Source organism: Gobio gobio (genome assembly GCF_949357685.1).
Source record: "Gobio gobio genome assembly, chromosome: 19".
In the NCBI taxonomy this organism is placed as follows: domain Eukaryota; kingdom Metazoa; phylum Chordata; class Actinopteri; order Cypriniformes; family Gobionidae; genus Gobio; species Gobio gobio.
The window spans coordinates 7,570,742-7,591,568 of record NC_137112.1 but is presented as its reverse complement, the minus strand read 5'-3'; the positions used below and the strand labels follow the sequence as shown (position 1 = coordinate 7,591,568).

The following is a 20,827-nucleotide window of genomic DNA, read 5'->3' as shown; positions in this document are numbered from 1 at the left end:
AAAGAATGATGCTTTAAACATGACACTAAACCGCCAGTAGGTGGCGGCAGGTGACAGTCTTAATGAGTGAGTCATTGAGTCGTTCATTCAAACGATTCATTCAAATCACTGATTCATTCAAGAATGAGACTGGCCCTGTCCCAAATGGCACACTTCATATGCACTTTCGTTCTTGTGGACTTACAATGGCTGCCGTGTGCGGGTGTCCGGTAAGTCCACGTGACCGTAGGGTGTCCCATTTGTCATTTAAGGTCTCAGAAGGGAAACGTCATGAAAGTGCGGACTCGTAGGAAGACAGCGAGGGTGCAGGGTGCCATTTGGGACAGCACCCCCCCCCCCCCCCGCGGTTGTTAATGACCGAATCGTTTGAATGAACAACTCAATGACTCAAGAAAGAGGCAGTTGTTAATGAGTCATTTAATCTTTGACTCAACTGATTCGTTCAAAACGCTGAAATATTCAGTTATGGAAGAGTGTTGCTGTGAGATGCGCTGTGGATCTTTGTTTGACTTGATTTGAACTATTTCAGCAGCGAAAATATTTCCACTTAGATGCAATATTGATTGTTATTGTTTTGTTTATTGAACTGTTGTATGAAATGTTACATTTTCAATCTTTGTATGTGCTGCTGTTTTGATTTCTCCTCATGAGGCTGCACGAGCCTCAACAGCGCAACCTTGTTACCGTCAGTACATAATAGTACATACGTTATCCACCATCAATCACCACTTACACTAAATGAAATCAGAATCGTTCTTGCATTTTTGGTGATTCCTTGGGTTTTTATTGTTTGTTGTTATTGACGTTTTAATCAGGCTACTTAAAGGAACACGCCGACTTAAGCTTATTCGCCGTATCCCCCAGAGTTAGATAAGTCCATACTAGGTCTGTCAAAATGGCTGAAAAGCTAAATTCGAAATTCTTTCTTAAATATTATCAAAATTCGAATCATCTTTGAATTCTAAAGGCAATACTTAATTTTAGAGGGGAAAAGTACTGTATCCTATGCCCTCAAGAGGGCTCAAGCGAGCGCAACAAGCAAATGCATTTTGCTTTTATTGAAATGAAATGACATTCACTTTTTACAGTCCATTTTCAAACAATTGTTATTAAATTAAATATAATTTCATTAATGAGCATGTAAGGAAAATTAGGTAACAAAAGTGCATCAGTGACCTGAGAAAACACACTTCAACAGACAACGTGATGAACACAAAATAGCAAACGGACATTCAGAAACAATCCATTCCCACTCACTAAACATCTACATATTGTTGGTGAAAAACACCAAACGGTCAACTTGACCTGCAGCGAGTGCTGAGCGTTTTTGCTGAGGTATGATCAAGTATGTCTTTGTCAGCTGCGCAATATGTGGATATATATAACGCTATACTGCATGATTTTGCCACCAACTGAGAGGATTTTCGTCAGCCGGTATAGTGTATCTAATCTTTTATTTATATCCATCTCATGCTCCAAAGCCCTGATTGCCTTGTTGTGCACTGCTGTGTCTGACTGAATACGCCGTCGCCCATTTTCCCTCTGACTCCGAGTCCTCACTGTTTTTTCCGCCTTTTTCAAATGAACGCGCGCGCCGCTGTACTGGATAAACAAACCGCGTCAGTTCCGTCATGTCTCGTGCACCTCTACCAAAAATTTGAATGCACGGTTTTTGCTGTCGAATGTGCTTTTTTTTTTTTTTTTTTGTAAATTCAACGAATATTCGAAATTTGAATTTTTATTTGACAGCCCTACACGGTACCAAAATTCCAGTAGTCGGTACCAATACCATCAATTTTACGGTATTAAAAAAAATAATTAAATGTATGATAATCATTATAAGTAAATAATACATAAACATTTAAAGGCTGTATGCTGTTTAAAAGTAAACATTGTTTAAAAAAAAAAAAGATCTAGTTAAAAATAATGAACCATCTAGGCATAATTATTATTATTGTAGAAACATATTATTATTACATAGAGACATGGCTAAATCTACTGTAGGCTACAACAGTAGCCTAATATATTGCCAATTTAAATTTTTTAAACCAAACTTTTATTTTGACAGGTTGCCGTGACCTTTGAGTGTCTGTGTTCATGATATGACCGGTTTCTCAAATGAAACGGTAAATTCTCATGAAGTGATGGTTTATGCGTTCGTGTCCTCATATAGTGACACACGGCAGAGACTACAAAGACAGCGAGCGAGCGAGTGTCACACGCGTGTGCGCATCGCCCAACCGCCCGTCATTCACACAGAGACGCAGAACATGCAGGAGAAATATTTAAATAGTATTTTGCATTTTAATATTCAGACACTAGTATATATTCGGCTTGGATAAACACGGAAGCCACTGAGCGCAGCTGCGAGTACCGAATATACTCGGGCGTCAGTCCTACCGGTACTACAGAAATGCAGGTATCGTCACATTTTTATAATTTCAGTACCGAAGTACCAGTACTTGTGACTAGGGATGGGCATTTTTGTCAATTTCTCATTTCGATCATCGACAGGTCTCAAAAACGAGTACTCGGGGGCGGGGCATGTGCAGGGGGCGGGGCATGTCCGTCATTGAGATAATGAAAATACTGTTATGAAAATGGTTGTTGACAAATACAAACGTGACATGAAAACGGGTATATGAAAACATCAACATATAAAACAAAAAATAACTGAGATTATGATGCATAAATGTCTTTGAAAAAGAAACATCTTTATAAAATGACCGTCTCAAATAACCAAGTCAATAATATCGAGCATTGCCTTTGAGCTGAAACTGTGAAGTAACACCACCCTGCAGAGCTTGCTAGCGGGTTAATAAACTCAACCAAACGCACCCTATATCAATATTAATATGAAGATTAATAGGAACCTATTACAACTCAAATCAACACAAAAGGACGTGAATGCGCACGTGAACTTCAGCGTGCTAGATTTTACAGGCTATGGTTTGAAACGGAACATTTTGAATGCGCTCTTCCCTTAACACCGCTGATACACGGACAGCGAAAGCACACAGAAACAACATTTTATTAAAATAGTGTTCTCATTTTAATGCTTTGACAGATTGACTGTGCACATCATGCACTTAATTTTATTATTCATGATCGAAGTGTTTACAGACATCACTGCGCGTTTTCAAACTCATAACGAAAAACAACTTTACATAAACTAGGTCTACTGTTAAAAAATATGAGAACAGTATAGCACTGCTGCATTACTAATATCAATGATTCTGAGAAATAAATAGCCTATATCTAAAAATAATATGACGTCTCTAAACTATAATGTCGAGCATTAATGCATTTGAGCTGAAACTGAAGAGAATGAACAGCTGGAATAACGGCAGCGCTTAAGCTCAACCAAACGCTTCTTATTTTAGATTAATCAGATATAGACGACATAAAAGTAATCTTACAATGTGCATCTGCAGAAAAGGACGCGAATGCGCACATGAACTTCACGTGCTAGTCTGAGTGTTCTCGCTAGTTTCTCTGTGGATTTCCTTTAACAGCTGAAACACGGGGAACTATAAGCACAGAGAATTTACAGCATTTCCATCGTGTTCTCATTATAATGCTATGTAGGCTATGACAGATTGGCGCATCTTGCACTAACCATTTAATGATCACAGTGATTCCAGACATCACTGCAGTGCACGCCTCAGTTTCACCTTATTTCGCCGCGGTCTGGAGGCTGTATAACGCTAACCAATCAGACCTCGGGTACCGCGCAAAATGACGCAATAACCAATAAAAAAGAGACAAATAATTTTTTTTAAAGTCAGGGCGATCATCGTTCTCATGATCGATGATCGCTGTCACGTTCGAGGACTCGATTACTCGACCACTGTTGCCCATCCCTACTTGTGACATCCCTAGTCCATACATGCCATTCTCATCTCCGTGCGTGCCATAACTCTGATGCACCCACCGCTAGCCTAGCTTAGCACAAAGACTGGAGGTAAATGGCTCCAGCTAGCCTACTGCTCAATAAGTGACAAAATAACGCCAACATTTTCCTATTTATATGTTGTGATGTGTATAGTTACATCGTGTACTAAGACCGACGGAAAATGAAAAGTTGTGATTTTCTAGACCGATATGGCTCGGAAATGTGTGTTTTAAAACACTTCTGATTTCTTTGAGGACAATTTTATTGCCATTAACCCAAACCGGTGTCATGTTCTTTAGGACTCCTTTGCTGCAGGCTCTGATTGGTCTGTTTGAGTTACCAGAAGACGACAGCATCCCAGATGACGAGCATTTCATAGATATAGAGGACACTCCAGGATACCAGACCGCTTTCTCCCAGCTTGCTTTTGCAGGCAAAAAAGAACATGACCCCATCGGAGAGGCTGTCAACAATCCCAAAATCCTCCTAGCGCAGTCCTTACACAAACTCTCCACCGCCTGTCCTGGAAGGGTGAGTATCCCTCATGAAAAGATGTCATCACTAAAATGATGCCCTACCCAGAATACCTGCTAATTGAACGTGTTGTGTAACAGGTGCCCTCCATGTTGAGCACCAGTCTGCCAGCAGAAGCTCTTCAGTACCTGCAGGGTTACCTCCAGGCTGCCACTGTACAGCTGGTGTAGACACACACACCCCGGACTCCTTATCGCAGAGAAAGGGGACCTCCTCTGGCACCCTCAAGACACCCAAACTGAGACGACCAATGGACTCAACATGAGTGGAGAGGTACCGCCCAGTGATGCATGGCCAAACAGAAGGGGTTTTTAAGGGTTTGTTTTAATGGATTGAATTGGAGCGAGCAGGGAATGATGGGTATGCTCATGTGGAGAGGGCTGATCGACTCACTGGGTGGCCTCTGCTGATGTTGGCTTTTTCCCATATGTATTAATTGAAGTCCATTCAACATTTTCTCGTATTGTTTATTTTGACGTCTCGCCCAACCGTACATTTGGCAGTATTTTGAAGTGTCGCCTTTTACAAACATTTAACAGCATTTGGGAGTTGGCAGACATTTGGTGGCGTCTCTAAAATCAACGGGAAAAGCATTTTCCATGTTTTGTTTTTTTCCCCCTGTAGTTTTGGAGATGTTTTTACTGTATAAACGAGTTTTTGCAACGCAGAAAATGTCTTTTGTTGCGTGTCCTTTACCATGTTTTGTCTTCATGTCTTAGTTTTGCTGCTCTAGTTGTTAATAAATAAAATGAAGCACTTGTTTAACATGTTGGTCACGTTTTGCTTCAGAAACAGGTTTATGTGCCTGCGCTGGGGGGCTGAAGACCTCAATCAGTGTATTGTGCTCGGCTGTTCATTACATCACACACACACTCTAAAGCTGATCTACCGTGTTTCACACATCGCCGTGTTTCAGGAAAGACTGGCATGTATTGATCTTCCAGAATGTAAAGTCAAGTTTTCAATTAACAAAATGAGTTTGTGACATGCTAGATTTACCACTCTCTTACTGCAGTTCATGTAAGTTTCTGCTTGATAAAAGCCATCTAATCAGATTTATTTTTAGCCCATTGATGACTTAACGTGGATTACATATTTTCCAACACCACATGTCACATGTAATCCCTCACAGGCCTCGTAGTACTATAGTTATAACAGTCCTGGATATACACGCATACCAAACTTGAACTATACAGTAAGTACATGTAGTTAATACATTTTACACCGCACTTATTTACACGATATCAAATGCACTTAAAACAAAGTGAACAACATTAATCACTGATTTAATATCCCGCCCTGTTAGTGCTGATGTCAGCGTGACTATTTTAAGCTGTTTTAGTAAATGCATATCTTTAACATTAAAAATTAATTGAAAATGTAATGCATTAAAATGCAACAATGATGTCTTACAGCAAATAATCTAATAAATTGCTCTGAAAGAGGTCTTTTGCTCATATATGAACAAATTCATTCCACTGTTACAATGCAGTACGTTTTTAATAAACTATATTACATTTAGGGTCCAATTCTCACTATTAACTACAATGTTTGCCTCTATAAACTCCTAATTATGGCTTATTAATAATAGTGAGGTAGTTAAGTTTAGGTATAGGGTAGTATTAACCCTTCCTAGGCCTTTGTTTGGGAATTACACTCAGGGGCTTTGGGGTCACCACAGGCAACAAAATGTAATTTTGTAACAATAGTTTGTTTGTTTTTTTAGAACAAATGTAATTTTACTGTTTATTAATGTTTTTACTCAAGATCTGTGCAGTTTTTGGAGTGTTTATAATAGTTTTTAAATTTATATAAATACATTTTTTTTTGTTTTAATGGATTTTCACACAATCAGTTTTTTTAATGTAAAATTTACTTTATAAAAGACCCACATTTCTAACTTTCATTCGTGGGGATAACATGGATAATTTGACGTGGTATAGTGTAAGATTTTTGCCCATGTTTTGGAAAATATAGTTTTAAAATAAAAAACTTTTACCAGTAAATGGCTGCAGAGCTCCATGTGCTATTTGACTGACTGAAAGACATCTTGTCACAAGTATTTTTCAGTTGGATTCATATCTGAATGTTAAGTTTAGCATTTTTTTTTGTACTGAATTATTTTTTTTCAATGTTACATTATGATTACAATCAAAACTGAGCAAGAGAAAAGTTGGAGTCTTTAGAGTTTCTCATTATTTCAAACATCTGATTTTCTTATAATTCTACAAATTGAATCTACACTTCAGTTACTAACTGTAACAGAACAAAACTTTACAGAAATGAACAGTTATATTACATATTGAGTAAAAAATACACAACATGAACATCAAAATGCAATGAACTGAACAGCAATAACAAATGTATTCCTGTGTGTGTGTGCGTGTGTGTAAGCATGATCATTTTGCATTGTGGATGTTTTATGCATTGTTGGAAGTGTGCCACTTAATTTCTGTATGACGTGTTGTTTCTGTTTTTGAGGATGAATTTTGTCCATTTCCTAAGCGACCCCCGAGTGCGACTTTTTTTGTCACACGAACATAAAAACAGATTTCAATCCAATAATTTTTATTTGTAGATCGAGAGTGTTGACCACCGTACAAATTCAAAAAACATTTTATTTGAGCAAACATCCTTTGGGGTCAGAAAAGACCCAGAACACCGCAGAAAGGTTAAGGCATGCAGAACAATACATTAATATGTGCTTTATAATTACTAATAAGCAGCCAATATCCTAGTAATATGCATGCTAATAAACAACTAGCTAATAGCGAGACCTAAAGTGTTACCGTTTTTGGTACAGAAACATATATATAGAGATATTAGTGCTGTCAAATCGATTAATCACATCCAAAATAAAAGTTTGTTTACATGGTGTACCGTTTATAATTATGTATATTTTGAATACACACACATACATGTATATATTTAATATATATTTGCATGTATATATTCTGCATATATATTTATATTATATATAAATATAATGCTTGTGTGTGTATTTATATATGCATAATAATTATACACAGTACACACACATATATTATGTAAACAAACTTTTATTTTGGATGCAAGTAATCGCGATTAATCGATTTGACAGCACTCAGTGTATATGTATATGTATATGCAGGGTTTTTCCTACATTGAAAATTTTTTGGCGGCCGCCAAAACAAATTTTTGTCCCGCCAAAGCTTTATTTGTTGAGTTATTGTGATTTATGAATGATGTAGAATAGATGCTGCGCTTGTGACTGAGTGACAGAGAGAACGATCAGAGCTCCTCCCCCGCTCACACGCTCTCTGTCTTCAAAATAAGCATTCTTAGCTTTCTAATATTTCACATATTAGCTACGTTAATCAAAATCAAAAGGTCGGAAGACCGAATCCATGTTGCACGTGGCGCTATAAGACAATGTTTTCCTTTAATTACCGCTGGGTGTGAAATGCGCTCAAAAAACATTGACTGATTCTCTGACCAGCTGACATAAAGCATACTTTCAATAAACGGGAAACAAATCCTATCCGGTTATGAAGTGTTTTCTGTGTGTTGACAAATCTTTCGCGATGTTCTAACAGACGGGATTCGCACACAAAGCGTCTGCTAATGTCCGATTCGCCACCTAATGACTCCTTTGAACCGAATCATTTTAACAACTGGTTAGAACTGCACTTTGTTAATTTACTGTAGTATATTTACTATAGTACGGTTCAAAAACACTATAGTATTTACTAGAGTAATTTTACTATATTTTTTCATGTGGGATCAAAATAAGATAAGCAAAAGTTACAAACTTTCTTTGAATTTATTTAAAATGTATTGTCAGTATTGCGCTTGCAGATCACGTGGGTAGGGTACTTTTTTACTGTGCGTGCGTGTGTGTGTATGGATGACCATGTCTTTCAGCCACCACCGAAGACCATTTTTGACCCAGGAAAAACCCTGGTATATGTGACCCTGGAAATTGGAAATAGCTCTCCATTGATGTATGGTTTGGATTGGACAATATTTGGAATCTGAGGGTGCAAAAAAAAATCTAAATATTGAGAAAATCTCCTTTAAAGTTGTCCAAATGAAGTCCTTAGCAATGCATATTACTATTATTAATAAATGTTGGATATATTTACGGTTGGACGTTTACTAAATATCTTAATGGAACATGATCTTTACTTATCCTATTGATTTTTGGCATAAAAGAAAAATTAATAATTTTGACCCCTTCAATGTATTGTTGGCTATTGCCACAAATACACCCGTGAGACGCATGACTGGTTTTGTGCTCCAGGGTCACATGTATATTTCTGTTGGTCCCCATGAAGTACATTTGAAATGTTATAGCAGGAACAATGCTTTACATTCTGCCTTGGAATGTGGATGATCTGTGGACGTATAACTGGAGAGCTAAGAGGATTTCGCGTGACCGTTCACATCCTGCTGGTGTTGTTTGGTCTTAATGAAGGAATACATGCACTTGTCGCCCCCCATAAAACGATATGTTGCAACATTAGCGTCCCAGGGGAGCAACCTAAAGAAAAGACATGACATAGAACAATTAAAGCATATGCTTGAGTTTTGTGTACGCCATCTCAGTTAATCCGAGTGTAAGCAAACTGGACTTTTTAGGACGGTGGAGGTACTCACGCCCGCGAGAGGAAAGCGAAGTACATTACGCGGGGGATGCAGAGCATTTGCTGCTCAGCCAGAATGGCCTTCATCGACTCCTGAACACAGTACAGAGGATCCAGGGGTGGAATCAGGCCTTGGAGTTCCTTCCTGTGAATGGAGACACACTAGCGTGAACATAAGGAGAACAACACGGACAGACATCCGTTGTGCTGTAGACAAATAGTTTTCAAAGAATAGCAACCAAAAACAAAACAAAAATCATTGTGAATTCATCATCATGTTGTTCAACTAGGATCATCAACCATAACTCCGTCCAGGACAGCCAGGAACCTTGGGGTTGTGATTGATGATCAGCTAAAATTCACTGACCACATTCCTGCAACAACCCGGTCCTGCAGATTTGCGTTATACAACATTAGGAAGATTAGACCCTTCCTATCAGATCATGCCACACAAAATTGCTTCAAAAAGTGCTTCAAAATTGGACGCAAATTGAGCGTCTTGCGCGAGTGGTGCCTTTTGTGCATTCACGCGTTTGAAGCGCTGAAATCTGAACTTTGCCGTCTATTCGCGCCGCGTTAACCAATCAGGAGCCTGCTCGCTGCTGTCACGTGGTAAAGTGACGTGATGAGAAACCCTGCATCATTTAAAAATACTACTATTGTCACAAAATGTAGTTTTAGGACCTTTTCAGGTGAGAATGTAGTTGTTTAAAGCTCAAATCTGTTGTTTATTTATAAAGAGAGTGTCTATTTAAAAAAAATTATCTTGCGTTTTTGGAGTTGTGAGATCCAGGCGATCACGCTCAGCGCTCATTAACCCCGGCGAGAGCAGCCTTTCCTCGGCCAGTCCTTCTGACGTTTGCCGCTGGCTCTGATGTCCTGTAGTGGCTCGTTTTGTGTGGATCTAACGGCCGATCTTTGGTGTCATGAATCATCATTTATTGTCTGCCAAATCGACTGAGGGCAAAGAGAAGTTTCATAACTTTATTTTTAAATATACATGCAGTGAAGATAATGTAGGAGTTTCCTGGACCACATTTGTGTGCCTATTAATGCTAAATATATATTTTTAATGAAAATGAAAAGAGGCAGAGTGGTGTTTTATGACATATTTCTCCTGGAGCGCCATGAACGCGCGTCTATTTAGCTTCAAACGCTCGATTTATACGCGCGTCCAATTCACTGTGGAAGTGCGAATGGATTCAAAATGTTCAAGCGTCAAACTAGACGCGGTAGACGTAATTTTGACGCTCTATTCGCGTTTGGTGTGAACGCAGCATAAGAATCATAGACTGTAAAAAAATATGGACGGAGCTTCCGAGTTTTGATCGTCATTTTTAGGAAAACCTTAAGTCCGATCAGTTAGAAAAGATATAGCACACTAAGTCAGAACATTCTGAAGAGCAGTTTTGAAGCGTAAAGTAGGGTCGAGCTGGCCGTTGCCATCTTGGCAGCGCGTCATCGCGCGTCACTCCCGGATAACAGAAAATGGGCAAAGAGGCGGGACGTGGGCGGAGCTGAGGTGACGTGATGACTAAAAGACAGCAGATAAACGGCTATCCACCTGTCACTCAAAGTGGCCACGCCCCCTAATTATGCAGAACTTTAAGGCTTTATATAATGTAAACGAATGAGTTATAAAATAATTCACCCCCTCACAGTCGTCATGAAGGGCAAAATTAGCCGTGTAGACCAAAACCATAATTTGTACTAGACTGTAAAAATGTTTTTTTCTGCTGTAAAGTTGGGCATTTTAACATGAGGTCCAATGAGATTCTGCTCCTTCTGGAGTCTGTCCCTAGTGGCCAGTCGATGAAGTGCAGTTTAAGTCACTTCCGTATTGGCTTCAAGAGAAACTGGGGGAGGTTGTCGCTTGGTAAGAACATCGTTCGGGTTGTACTTCTGCTCTGTGTGACTGCGGATGAAAATGATCCTTCACAATAGATAATGCTTAATAATACAGTAAACTCTGTATGAAAACTGCATATGGCAATTCATCTCTTCTATAAAATACCTTACCTGTTAAGTAATAAAAACGGCATCTCAGCGTCACTTTTACAACATTTCAAATGTTTTACTAGAAACAATTTTTTTAAATATCACTATTTAGTCTGCTTTGTTTTTATTTGAGTTTTAGTAACTTATTTACAGGTTTCTCACCTGATTTGGCATCCAGCAAACATGCCAGTGTTGACGATGTAGGGGCAGATCAGGGTGGTTTTCACCCCATCCACACCTTCCTCTGTTAACAAACTATGAGTCAGAGATTCGTGGAAACCTACAGCTCCAAATTTACTAGCACAATAGTCCTAAAACAGGGAAGATAGCACGCGCAGTCAGTCAGTCAACAAGCTTTTAATGTCATTGAAGGTATGCAGACCTTTGAAAACTGTATATTTGTTTAACTTACCTCTACACAAGCAGTGCTGAACAGACCAAGAGTGCTGGCAACAGTAACGATATGCCCGTGGTTCTTGGCTTTCATCTGTGGCAGAAAGGCTTTGGTCATCTGTCAAAACGGGAAAACAGTACGATTACCCTTGTGAAAAACAAGCGCGCTTAATTTCATTGAATGTGCACTTGTAGAGTTCTTCCAATCTTAAAAGTATATATTTAAAAAAAACTATACTTAAAGATAAAATAACTATTTAAAGTTCACTTTGTAATAATGTTGAATGAAAAATTCTACTTGAAAGTACATTTTAAATCATTGTTTAAATAATCTTTTTATTTGACTGCACCTATTATACACCCGGTGCAATGTGACGCCAGGCGCGACGCAAGTGTTTTTTGCTAGCTTCAGTCTGACGCAGTTTTCATTTTCACGTCCAGCGCCACGTTGTTTAAATAGCAAATGCACTTGCGCCCATCTGTCCGCCCATGGGCGTCCGGTCTGAAAACCAGGTGTGTTCAGGCGCATTGTTGGCGTTGCTATTTTGAGGAACTGAAAACGACTGCAAAATTGAAAGGGCGCGTTAGTATGTGCACTCTTATTACACACAGGAACATGCAGCAGCACACAAACATTTTTAAATATTACAAATAAAAGGATTCCTCTCTGCGTTCAGTCTTTCAGCTCGCAAATTCCTCCATGTAAATAGAGAATACACCATGGTGCGAGTGCAACTGGCTTTTAAAGGGAATGGGAGATGAGACTCTGATTGGTTTATTGCACGTTACACCCAAAACACACCCATGACTCATTAAGACAATGGGTACAACCCTTTTGGACCATGCGCCTGCCGGCGTCCCAACCGTTTTTTCTGTCGTTAAACTAGCAAAAGTGGATTCGGACATGCCCTAAGAGCACCTGCGTCATGACCATCGACCATGCGATCAGATCGTTAAAATAGGGCCCTAAGTCTTCATGATATTCTGGTCTTTAGATATGACTTGTCTTGGGTCTCTACTTCAATGTTAAGTATATAGGACATACTAACATTGAACAATTCGTATGTCAGATTTCTTAAATTTTTTTAAATAAACTTCTCTAAAGGCTATGCAATTTGATGTATAATTCATGCCCTTAACACAAACAGTGTGGGGTGAGTTATGTAACTACAGGGTTCCCACTCTTTCATGAACACCAGATTCAAGGACTTTTTAAAGCACCTTTTATTTTAAATCAAGCACAATAAATACGATAAAGGTGGGTGTGTTACTGCCAATATATCAGATCCCTACTGTACCTGTGTCTATCATTAATGCAGTAACACTAAGGCATATACTGACAACTAAAATACAATTTCCAACGAGAAAAAATGTCCAATTTTACAAAATCCAATGAGGAAAGAAGCTGGTGTACAAGATGCAGTTTGCAGCTCTCTTATTCCTGCTTTTAACATTTATTTCACAGTAGTTTTCTTTTTCTTTTTTATTAATCATTACTTAATTAAAACATCAAAATATAGAGATAATATTGTATACTTGAATTGTCCAATTAAAAAGATATGGACAAGTTAATTGTTAGGCATTAAAAATATGCAAAATGATTTATTAAATCACCTGTACCTTTTCAAAAATCAATTTGAAGGCTTTTAAGACCTGCACATTTATTATATTTAACAGATATAATTGCTGCTGTAATAACGGCCCAATTCAAATGTTTACGTGCTTTTCTTCTTTTTATTTTTGAGCGGTGATGAAATATTGCTCTTGCAAATACTTGCCAGCATTTCAGTGATGAAAGCAATGATCTTTAAAATGCATCCAAAGTACAGCAAAGCGCAACCGTACGGTGGCCTCCAGTGGTCAAAAAGGATATAAACAGTGAATTTTTAAGTGATATATTCTAGAAAACCCTGAGATGTGGATTTGGACGGCAATTAAATGACCACACGACCTTGGTGTTTGTCTAAAAACAGTAGGACAATTCGGAGAGCGATTTTTACACAGGTGGTGGGAGAAAAACACTGACATTCTGGATTTGGGCGGCAATAAAATCACTGACTAGCCCCTGTCAATGATGAAAATACCTTACGACCCCACGGGAAACAATTACCATCCGAATAGGGCTTTTGACAGTAGATGGCGCTTATGGAACAGCAGAAATATATTGAAATTAGGGCTGTCAAAAGATTAATCGCGATTAATTGCATCCAAAATAAAAGTTTGTGATTACATAATATATGTGTGTGTACTCTGTTAATTATTATTTATATTTAAATACACACACATTCATGTTTATATTTAATAAATATTTGCATGTATATACTGTATATACATTTATATAATCTATAATATATATAAATGTTTTATATATAAAAATTATATTTTTTTCTTAAATATGTACATGCTTGTGTGTGTATTTATATATAAATAATAATTAACAGAGTACACACACATATATTATGTAAACACAAACTTTTATTTTGGATGCTATTAATCGCGATTAATCTTTTGACAGCCCTAATTGAAATAGCTTCCTCCCGTAATGCTGTTTTGTTCTGGCTTTGGCAGCGCATGAAGGCCAATTTTTGTAATAGCGCCATGCTACTCTAACAAACGCAGTTCATGTTTAATTCTAGCACTTTCAAGGACCTATGTTTGTTTTCAAGTACTTTCCAGGCCTTGAATCCATGTGTCTGAAATTCAAGAACTTTCAAGAAGAGTGGGAACCCTGTAACTAAAGTTGGGGTTAAATGTGTGTTCATATGCCTCAGCAAGCATCATTTCACATGACTGACAGTTTATATAATAACACTTACGCAGACTTCTGAGCTGCTGTCATGATGAGTGATAATCTGCTGCATAATGTCCTGTTCCTCATTGTACATGTGATTTATGGTCATATGCACAATAAGGCATTATTGCGAACCTTTTAAAGGTGAACTATGTAGGATTTTTGCAGAAAAATATCCAGAAACCACTAGGCCAGTGTTATATATTTTGTTCAGTTGAGTACTTAGAATATCCCAAATGTTTTAAACTATTTGTAAATCGTGAGAAAATTGCTATTTTAACCAAGGAACCGGGACGTGTGAGCTATGCGTGTGAGGGAGTCGCCTGTCGATTGCGTCATATCTGCGTCACCCTCGGTCTCCGGTTTTATTCAGTGAAACACTTTACTCTCACTGCAGTGTGAACAAGTGTCATAGCAGCCGCCGAGCGAACGTCATAACTTCCTTTTCAACACACTCAGATATATCTAATACGATAAACAGAGTTGGGTTACCTCAGACTCATGACTGGAGAAGAGGAAGTGCCGCCGGCGACCGTGTTATAATAAAAGTCCCGCCAGCGACTATGCCATAATAACAGTCCCGCTCTTCAATCGCTCCTGCGGCCTTGCTCAGCTCCACAACACTCGCTCCTGCTCTACTTCATACTACAGTAATGCTAATAATCGCATCCATGAACATGATTTCTGCCCGAGTCCTATCCTGACTGTTTCCCACCGGCTGTGAGGTGAAGACCACATGTCCCGAGATTCTGCGCTCAAACGTGCCGTCATCAAACTACGCCTTTGTTTTGAACAGGCGACCTCTAGTGGACGGAAAAGTTACATAGTGTAGCTTTAAATCAAGCAGATTACAGTCACTGCACTTTTTCACTCCAGCTTTAGAGTGCAATTCAATATCTCCTTAACTTTCAACAGCATGGAAACATCACGCACAATCACGGGCAGATGTACTGCGAGGCGGCGAGAAATGCTGTCCGTCATTCAGACGCCTGAGGCGCTCATTCCTCATGGACATCAACCTTCCTGGAAAATAATCAAACACTGAACCAGCTATATAAGATCTTTTAAGTTTACTTGGAAATTACTGACAGTCCTTACAAATAAAAGTACTTTGGCGGTCGCATAGTACACTAAAAAGAAACTCAGGGGACCTGTTAACACAACTTAAATAAATGCATGGTAGCAAGTTAAAATTCAAATGTATTGATTCAATTAAGCCTTTTAAGTCCCAAACATTATTTTGATGTTGACCTAATAATGTTGGACATTATGTCAACTTTAAACTGTATTTTCAACTGTTAAATGAGAAAAATATATATACTGTGTTGTAATTACTTGATGAAATTGACAATTAATAGGGCAGTGGATTTCTAGTGCCCACTCTCAAAAAAAGTACAAAATTGTACCTTTTAAGGTACAAGTGGCCATCACTGGGGTACATTTTTGTACCTCTAAGTCAGGGGTAAGCAAGTTCGGTCCTAGAAAGCTGATGTCCTGCAGAGTTTAGCTCCAAGCCTACTAAGCCAACACAGTATAAAACTCATGGCTCCCAGCATGCATTGCAGCATTAAGTATGTCGCCATTGTTGAGATTCATATGCCGATTCTTGATATCTGTGTGCATCAAAACTTTTTCCCCCTAGAATGTATTTAAATTCAGAATGTCTGACCCGGGGCAAGAAAATATTGTTAGTGAATATTATTTATTAATATTTTTAGTCTGTGATGAGTTTAGTCAAACATTTTTCTTCATGATAATTCTTGTTTATGGTTGGCTTCTTTTGATTTGAACAGATTATGTGTTTTGTTAACACTGCAACAAAAACCACAAACTCACATAAAAAGCCAAGAGTCAAACTGCCCAACTAAAGGAAACACTGATCCCCACAATGGTGACCAAACATTTTCAATAAAACATCAACATCTAAACCTGCAGGACAGCGGCTCTCTAGGACCGAACTTGCCTTGCTCTACATAGAGGAAAACTATGGAATAATTGTACCCTAAGGACCAATTGTGTACCTTTAAAGGTACAGTTATACATCTCCATTCTCCATAGCTGCTCCGAAACTTTGGAATAGCTTGCCTTTGCAAATCAGAACTGCTCCCACATTATCCATTTTTAAACCAAAGTTAAAATAATTTTAAATTGTTAAGTTATCTGTCTTGCATGTTGCGTTGTTGTTTCTCGTGGCTTGTCTTTCCTCATGATTCCTATGGTTATTTATTTTTTTGTACAGCACATTGGTCAACATACATTGTTTTTAATTGTACTATGAAATAAATTGAAAATATTTTATGTGTTTTTAGAACTGCTGTTAAGTTTGAGATTTAAAGGTTTACCATTGTCCTGAAGAGCGCTCATGGTTAGGTTGTGGGTGGCTACATGAAGGTATTATATGGATCAAATGAGAAATAATTGTGCTAATGCTATGCAATATGACTTCATTGCATTACAATTCAATTCATTAAATGTCCAAGCAATATTAATAACATTAACCCATTTAATCCCATCGGTCACAATAGTGACCGTAAAAAAATGTTTCATTTCTAAGGCTATAAAAATGTTACTGAATGATCTATCAATGCATTTCCAGCAGATATTGAAATTATAAAGAGTCTCAATGAAATATGTAGTGTTGCATGTTTACTGTAAATTGTCACATGACCAGAGCTGTTTACTTCCTGTTTGCGTCAAGAGAAGAGGATGGCAGCAAGAAAGCTCCCAAAGAAAAGATTAGTAAAGTATGTTAACATAAGGATGGAACATAGATTTTTGGTACACTTCATGTTTAAGGTGTCTAGTATTGATATATGCATTTGCAATTACTCAACTTTGTTTAATGTGGTCATAGAACTCACAAACATGTCACCGGCAACAATAGTGACCGGTGGGATAACCCATTGTATCTACATGCTAATACACATAGGCTAACTGTTCTACCTTACTTTCTGCTGCTATCTAACTTTCTACCTAATTTTACACAGACACACACACAGAAACACACACACGCACATGGACCCAAGGAAGACTAGCTAGCTAGCTAATTCTGCTAGCTAATTCTGCTGCCACCTAACTTCCTACCTACTGCAACTGTCCACACACACACATACACACACACACACACACACACACACAAAGACTAGCTAGCTAACTAATTCTACTTAACTTTCCACACACACACACACACACACACGCAATTACAGGTAGGCACGCACACCACACACACACACACACACACATGCACACACACGCAATTACAGGTAGGCACACACACGCACGCAATTACAGGTAGGCACACACACCACACACACATGCACACACACACGGACCCCAGGAAGACTAGCTAGCTAACACGATGCACCGGTTCCAGAGATGTCGCCATTGTGAGAAACGCACTACCTATGCATGTGAGAAATGTAAAGTACCACTGCACATTGAGTGCTTAAAGCTGTACCATGGAGTGTAGAAAAGGAAAAGAGAAAGACAGGAGAATGCAGTCGGACATAGAGTTCACAAGCATGCACACACACGCAATGGTTTTTATACCGTACATGCCGTATATTCTATCCCCCTACACTGCCCCTGCCCCTAAACCTACCCATCACACACACACACACACACACACATGTTGGGTTTTCATGTTTTATGGGGACTTTCCATAGGCGCAATGGTTTTTATACCGTACATACTGTATATTCTATCCCCCTACACTGCCCCTGCCCCTAAACCTACCCATCACACACACACACACACACACTGCCCCTGCCCCTAAACTTACCATCACACACACACACACACTGCCCCTAAACCTGCCCATCACAGGAGACATTCTGCATTTTTACATTTTCAAAAAAAAAAACTTAGTCTGATTTATAAGATGTTTTCCTCATGGGGACCTAAAAATGTCCCCACAAGGACGAGGATTTCGGATATTGCCATCTTTGTTTGTGGGGACATCTTGTCCCCATAACGTAGGGATTACCAGTCCACACACACACACACACACACACACACACACACACACACACACACACACAGAGAGAGACAGAAACACACTCACAGACCTATTAGTATACACAATAGACCTATTCAGTCTGTCCAATGGTTGATACAACACAGTATCCCACCGGTCACAATTGTGACCGATCATAAAACACACTTTTTCACACACTTTTCCATGAAAATTTCAAAAAATTATGATTGATTGTTTCAAAGGGATACTAATGACACATGATTTGGATATTTTTGTGTCTGGGAAAAATTTAGGATTAAATGGGTTAAGAATGCACTAGCAGTCCATTTGACCTGAAATAGACTATATGTTCCGGACACTTTGTTAAGTTGTTTCAAATAATTTTAACATAATTGAGTATTCGTTTTAAAAATGCGTTTCTAACTCAATGTAGTCTGTTGATTAAAAATATTTAAGGCACTTCAGTTCAAAGAATATTATAGTTTGATTACCTAAAACCAGGACACTCAGCCCGGCAATGAGATAATCAAATGATACTCGAAGTTTACTCAACGATGCCTTATTAATTTTTTTAGTATGCCACCTCTATATGGATAGAAAATTGTTATATTAGGGCCAGGACAGGACTTGAAGACAGGGCATGTCCTGGGAAGACAGGGCATGTCCTGGGAAAACAGGACGTTTGGTCACCCTATTATAGTGGTGTCATGTCCAAAATACATGACACTACCATGGTAGGGCAGGGCTACTATTTCAGCACCCCTGATTTAGAAAGGTCTTACCCAGAACAGCGCGTGGCAGTTGACCTCCAGGGTCCTCTCCAGCAGTTCATCCGGGCACTCCAGCAGCCTTCGCCCTGCAACGACTCCCGCGTTGTTGACCAATATGTTGACGTCGCCTACCTCTTCCCGCACGCGGACAGCCGTCTGATAGATGCTCTCGCGCTTGGACAGATCCACTGTGTACGCGTGCGCTTCGCGGCCAAGTTCCCTCACTAGCCTGGCCGTGTGCTCGTTGGCTTCAGTGTTGCAGTCCCACAGCACTAGCTCGGCCCCTTCTCTGGCGAACTCCAGCGCGAAGAGTCGGCCGAGCCCTCCGCCGGCGCCCGTGATCAGACACACCTCCCCGTCCACTGATTTGAGACGCGGCCGGAGAATAGTGCGAACCACCGCACAGATGATGGTGTATGTCAGATCCAAGAGCATCAACAGTAGATCTATTAACACTATCATGTTTCCTTTTATTACAATAATAACATAGAACACAACTTCTATAAGCTCCTTTGGTCCTGTTGAGCAGATCCAAATGCATGTGACTTGTTGTGCCTGTGGTTTATATAATCACTGCTGGATTAACTACTGGGTTTAAACGGCACCTCCAATTGAAATCCTTGCTCTGCTCTTTGTTCTTCACATGAATATAATAAGATACCTTGCTACTAGTTTGTATGATAATAAATTACCCCATCATTTACTCAACCTCGCCTTCTGACAGAATAGCATTTAAAAAAACTTACATTGTGAAAACTCAGAACTCTAAAGCTTTCCAGATCTTTCTTTCTTTCTTCAAGGTCTTGTCTATTTTGATTCAAATGGTCCATCTATGTTAATTTCCTTGAGGAAGGGAAGCCCACATTTATTGTGCTACATTTTAATATCTACATTCAATATTGGTAAGAATGTGCACTGATTTAAAACAATTAAATCTAGAAAATGGATATGAAATGTTATGTTTGTCTGTCAAATTTCTGGGTCATGTAATAGTTCGCAATAGCGTAACAGGAAAAAGACTGCCGAAAGTGACCAGCAGCAAAAATGTATGTCACAAATCTGACAATATAATTTTAATGTAAACGAACAAAAAAAAAAATGTAATGCCAATATTTAAATACCAAAAACTCTTTGCTTGACTTAGTAATATATAGTTATATCAGCCTAAAACTTAGGCTACCATCAAGCACATCCAGGTAAACAAAGACACCTGAACTAGTGTGGACGATTATTTTTGTTATTTTTATTTATCTTTGTTATTAAAAATATATATTAAATATACAATAATAAGGTCATTCAGCCAAGAGCACTGAGTGATTTTCTCTTGTTCTTTAGTTGTTTGACAGACAGCGGCAGGTTTACTGTACAGGTTTACTGTATTAGCGTTACTGTATTAGCAGGTTTGCTGTATTAGCAGGTTTACTGTACGTAGGCCTATTAGCATTAGCCTACTGTATTAGCAGGTTTTCTGTATTAGCAGGTTTACTGTATTAGCATTACTGTATTAGCAGGTTTACTGTATTAGCAGGTTTGCTGTATTAGCAGGTTTACTGTATTAGCAGGTTTGCTCTATTAGCAGGTTTGCTCTATTAGCAGGTTAGCTGTAATTAGCAGGTTTGCTGTATTAGCAGGTTTACTGTACTAGCGGGTTTGCTGTATTAGCAGGTTTACTGTACAGTATTAGCAGGTTTACTGTACTAGCGGGTTTACTCTATTAGCGGGTTTACTGTATTAGCAGGTTTTTTCTATTAGCAGGTTTGCTCTATTAGCAGGTTTGCTGTATTAGCAGGTTTACTATATTAGCAGGTTTACTGTACTAGCGGGTTTACTCTATTAGCGGGTTTA

General features: G+C 38.8%; 2 protein-coding genes across 3 annotated transcripts in view; one reads left to right on the top strand and one right to left on the bottom strand.

Annotated features, from left to right (window-relative positions):
* The window catches only part of cse1l (CSE1 chromosome segregation 1-like (yeast)), a 30,085-nt gene extending 23,654 nt beyond the window's left edge, over nt 1-6,431 (top strand). Inside the window, exons 24-25 of the mRNA XM_079843826.1 lie at nt 4,195-4,426; nt 4,510-6,431. Of these exons, the coding sequence (XP_079699952.1) occupies nt 4,195-4,426; nt 4,510-4,599 (322 nt within the window). The 3' untranslated portion in view covers nt 4,600-6,431. The remainder of the gene's footprint in view (nt 1-4,194; nt 4,427-4,509) is intronic.
* A 552-nt stretch (nt 6,432-6,983) lies between these two features.
* LOC307142752 (retinol dehydrogenase 10-like) lies at nt 6,984-19,544 on the bottom strand. Of its 2 annotated transcripts, none has more exons than XM_079843822.1 (6): nt 18,995-19,544; nt 11,465-11,563; nt 11,215-11,363; nt 9,068-9,199; nt 7,533-8,951; nt 6,984-7,257 (listed from the first exon to the last, which is right to left on the bottom strand). In XM_079843822.1, the coding sequence occupies exons 1-5, from the start codon at nt 19,442-19,444 to the stop codon at nt 8,828-8,830; spliced, it is 954 nt and encodes a 317-aa protein (XP_079699948.1). In that variant the 5' UTR covers nt 19,445-19,544; the 3' UTR covers nt 6,984-7,257; nt 7,533-8,827. The 2 variants fall into 2 exon arrangements, with proteins under 2 accessions (XP_079699948.1, XP_079699949.1); XM_079843823.1 differs by having other exon boundaries at nt 8,302-8,951; nt 18,995-19,532.
* Between the last annotated feature and the right edge of the window lie 1,283 nt (nt 19,545-20,827).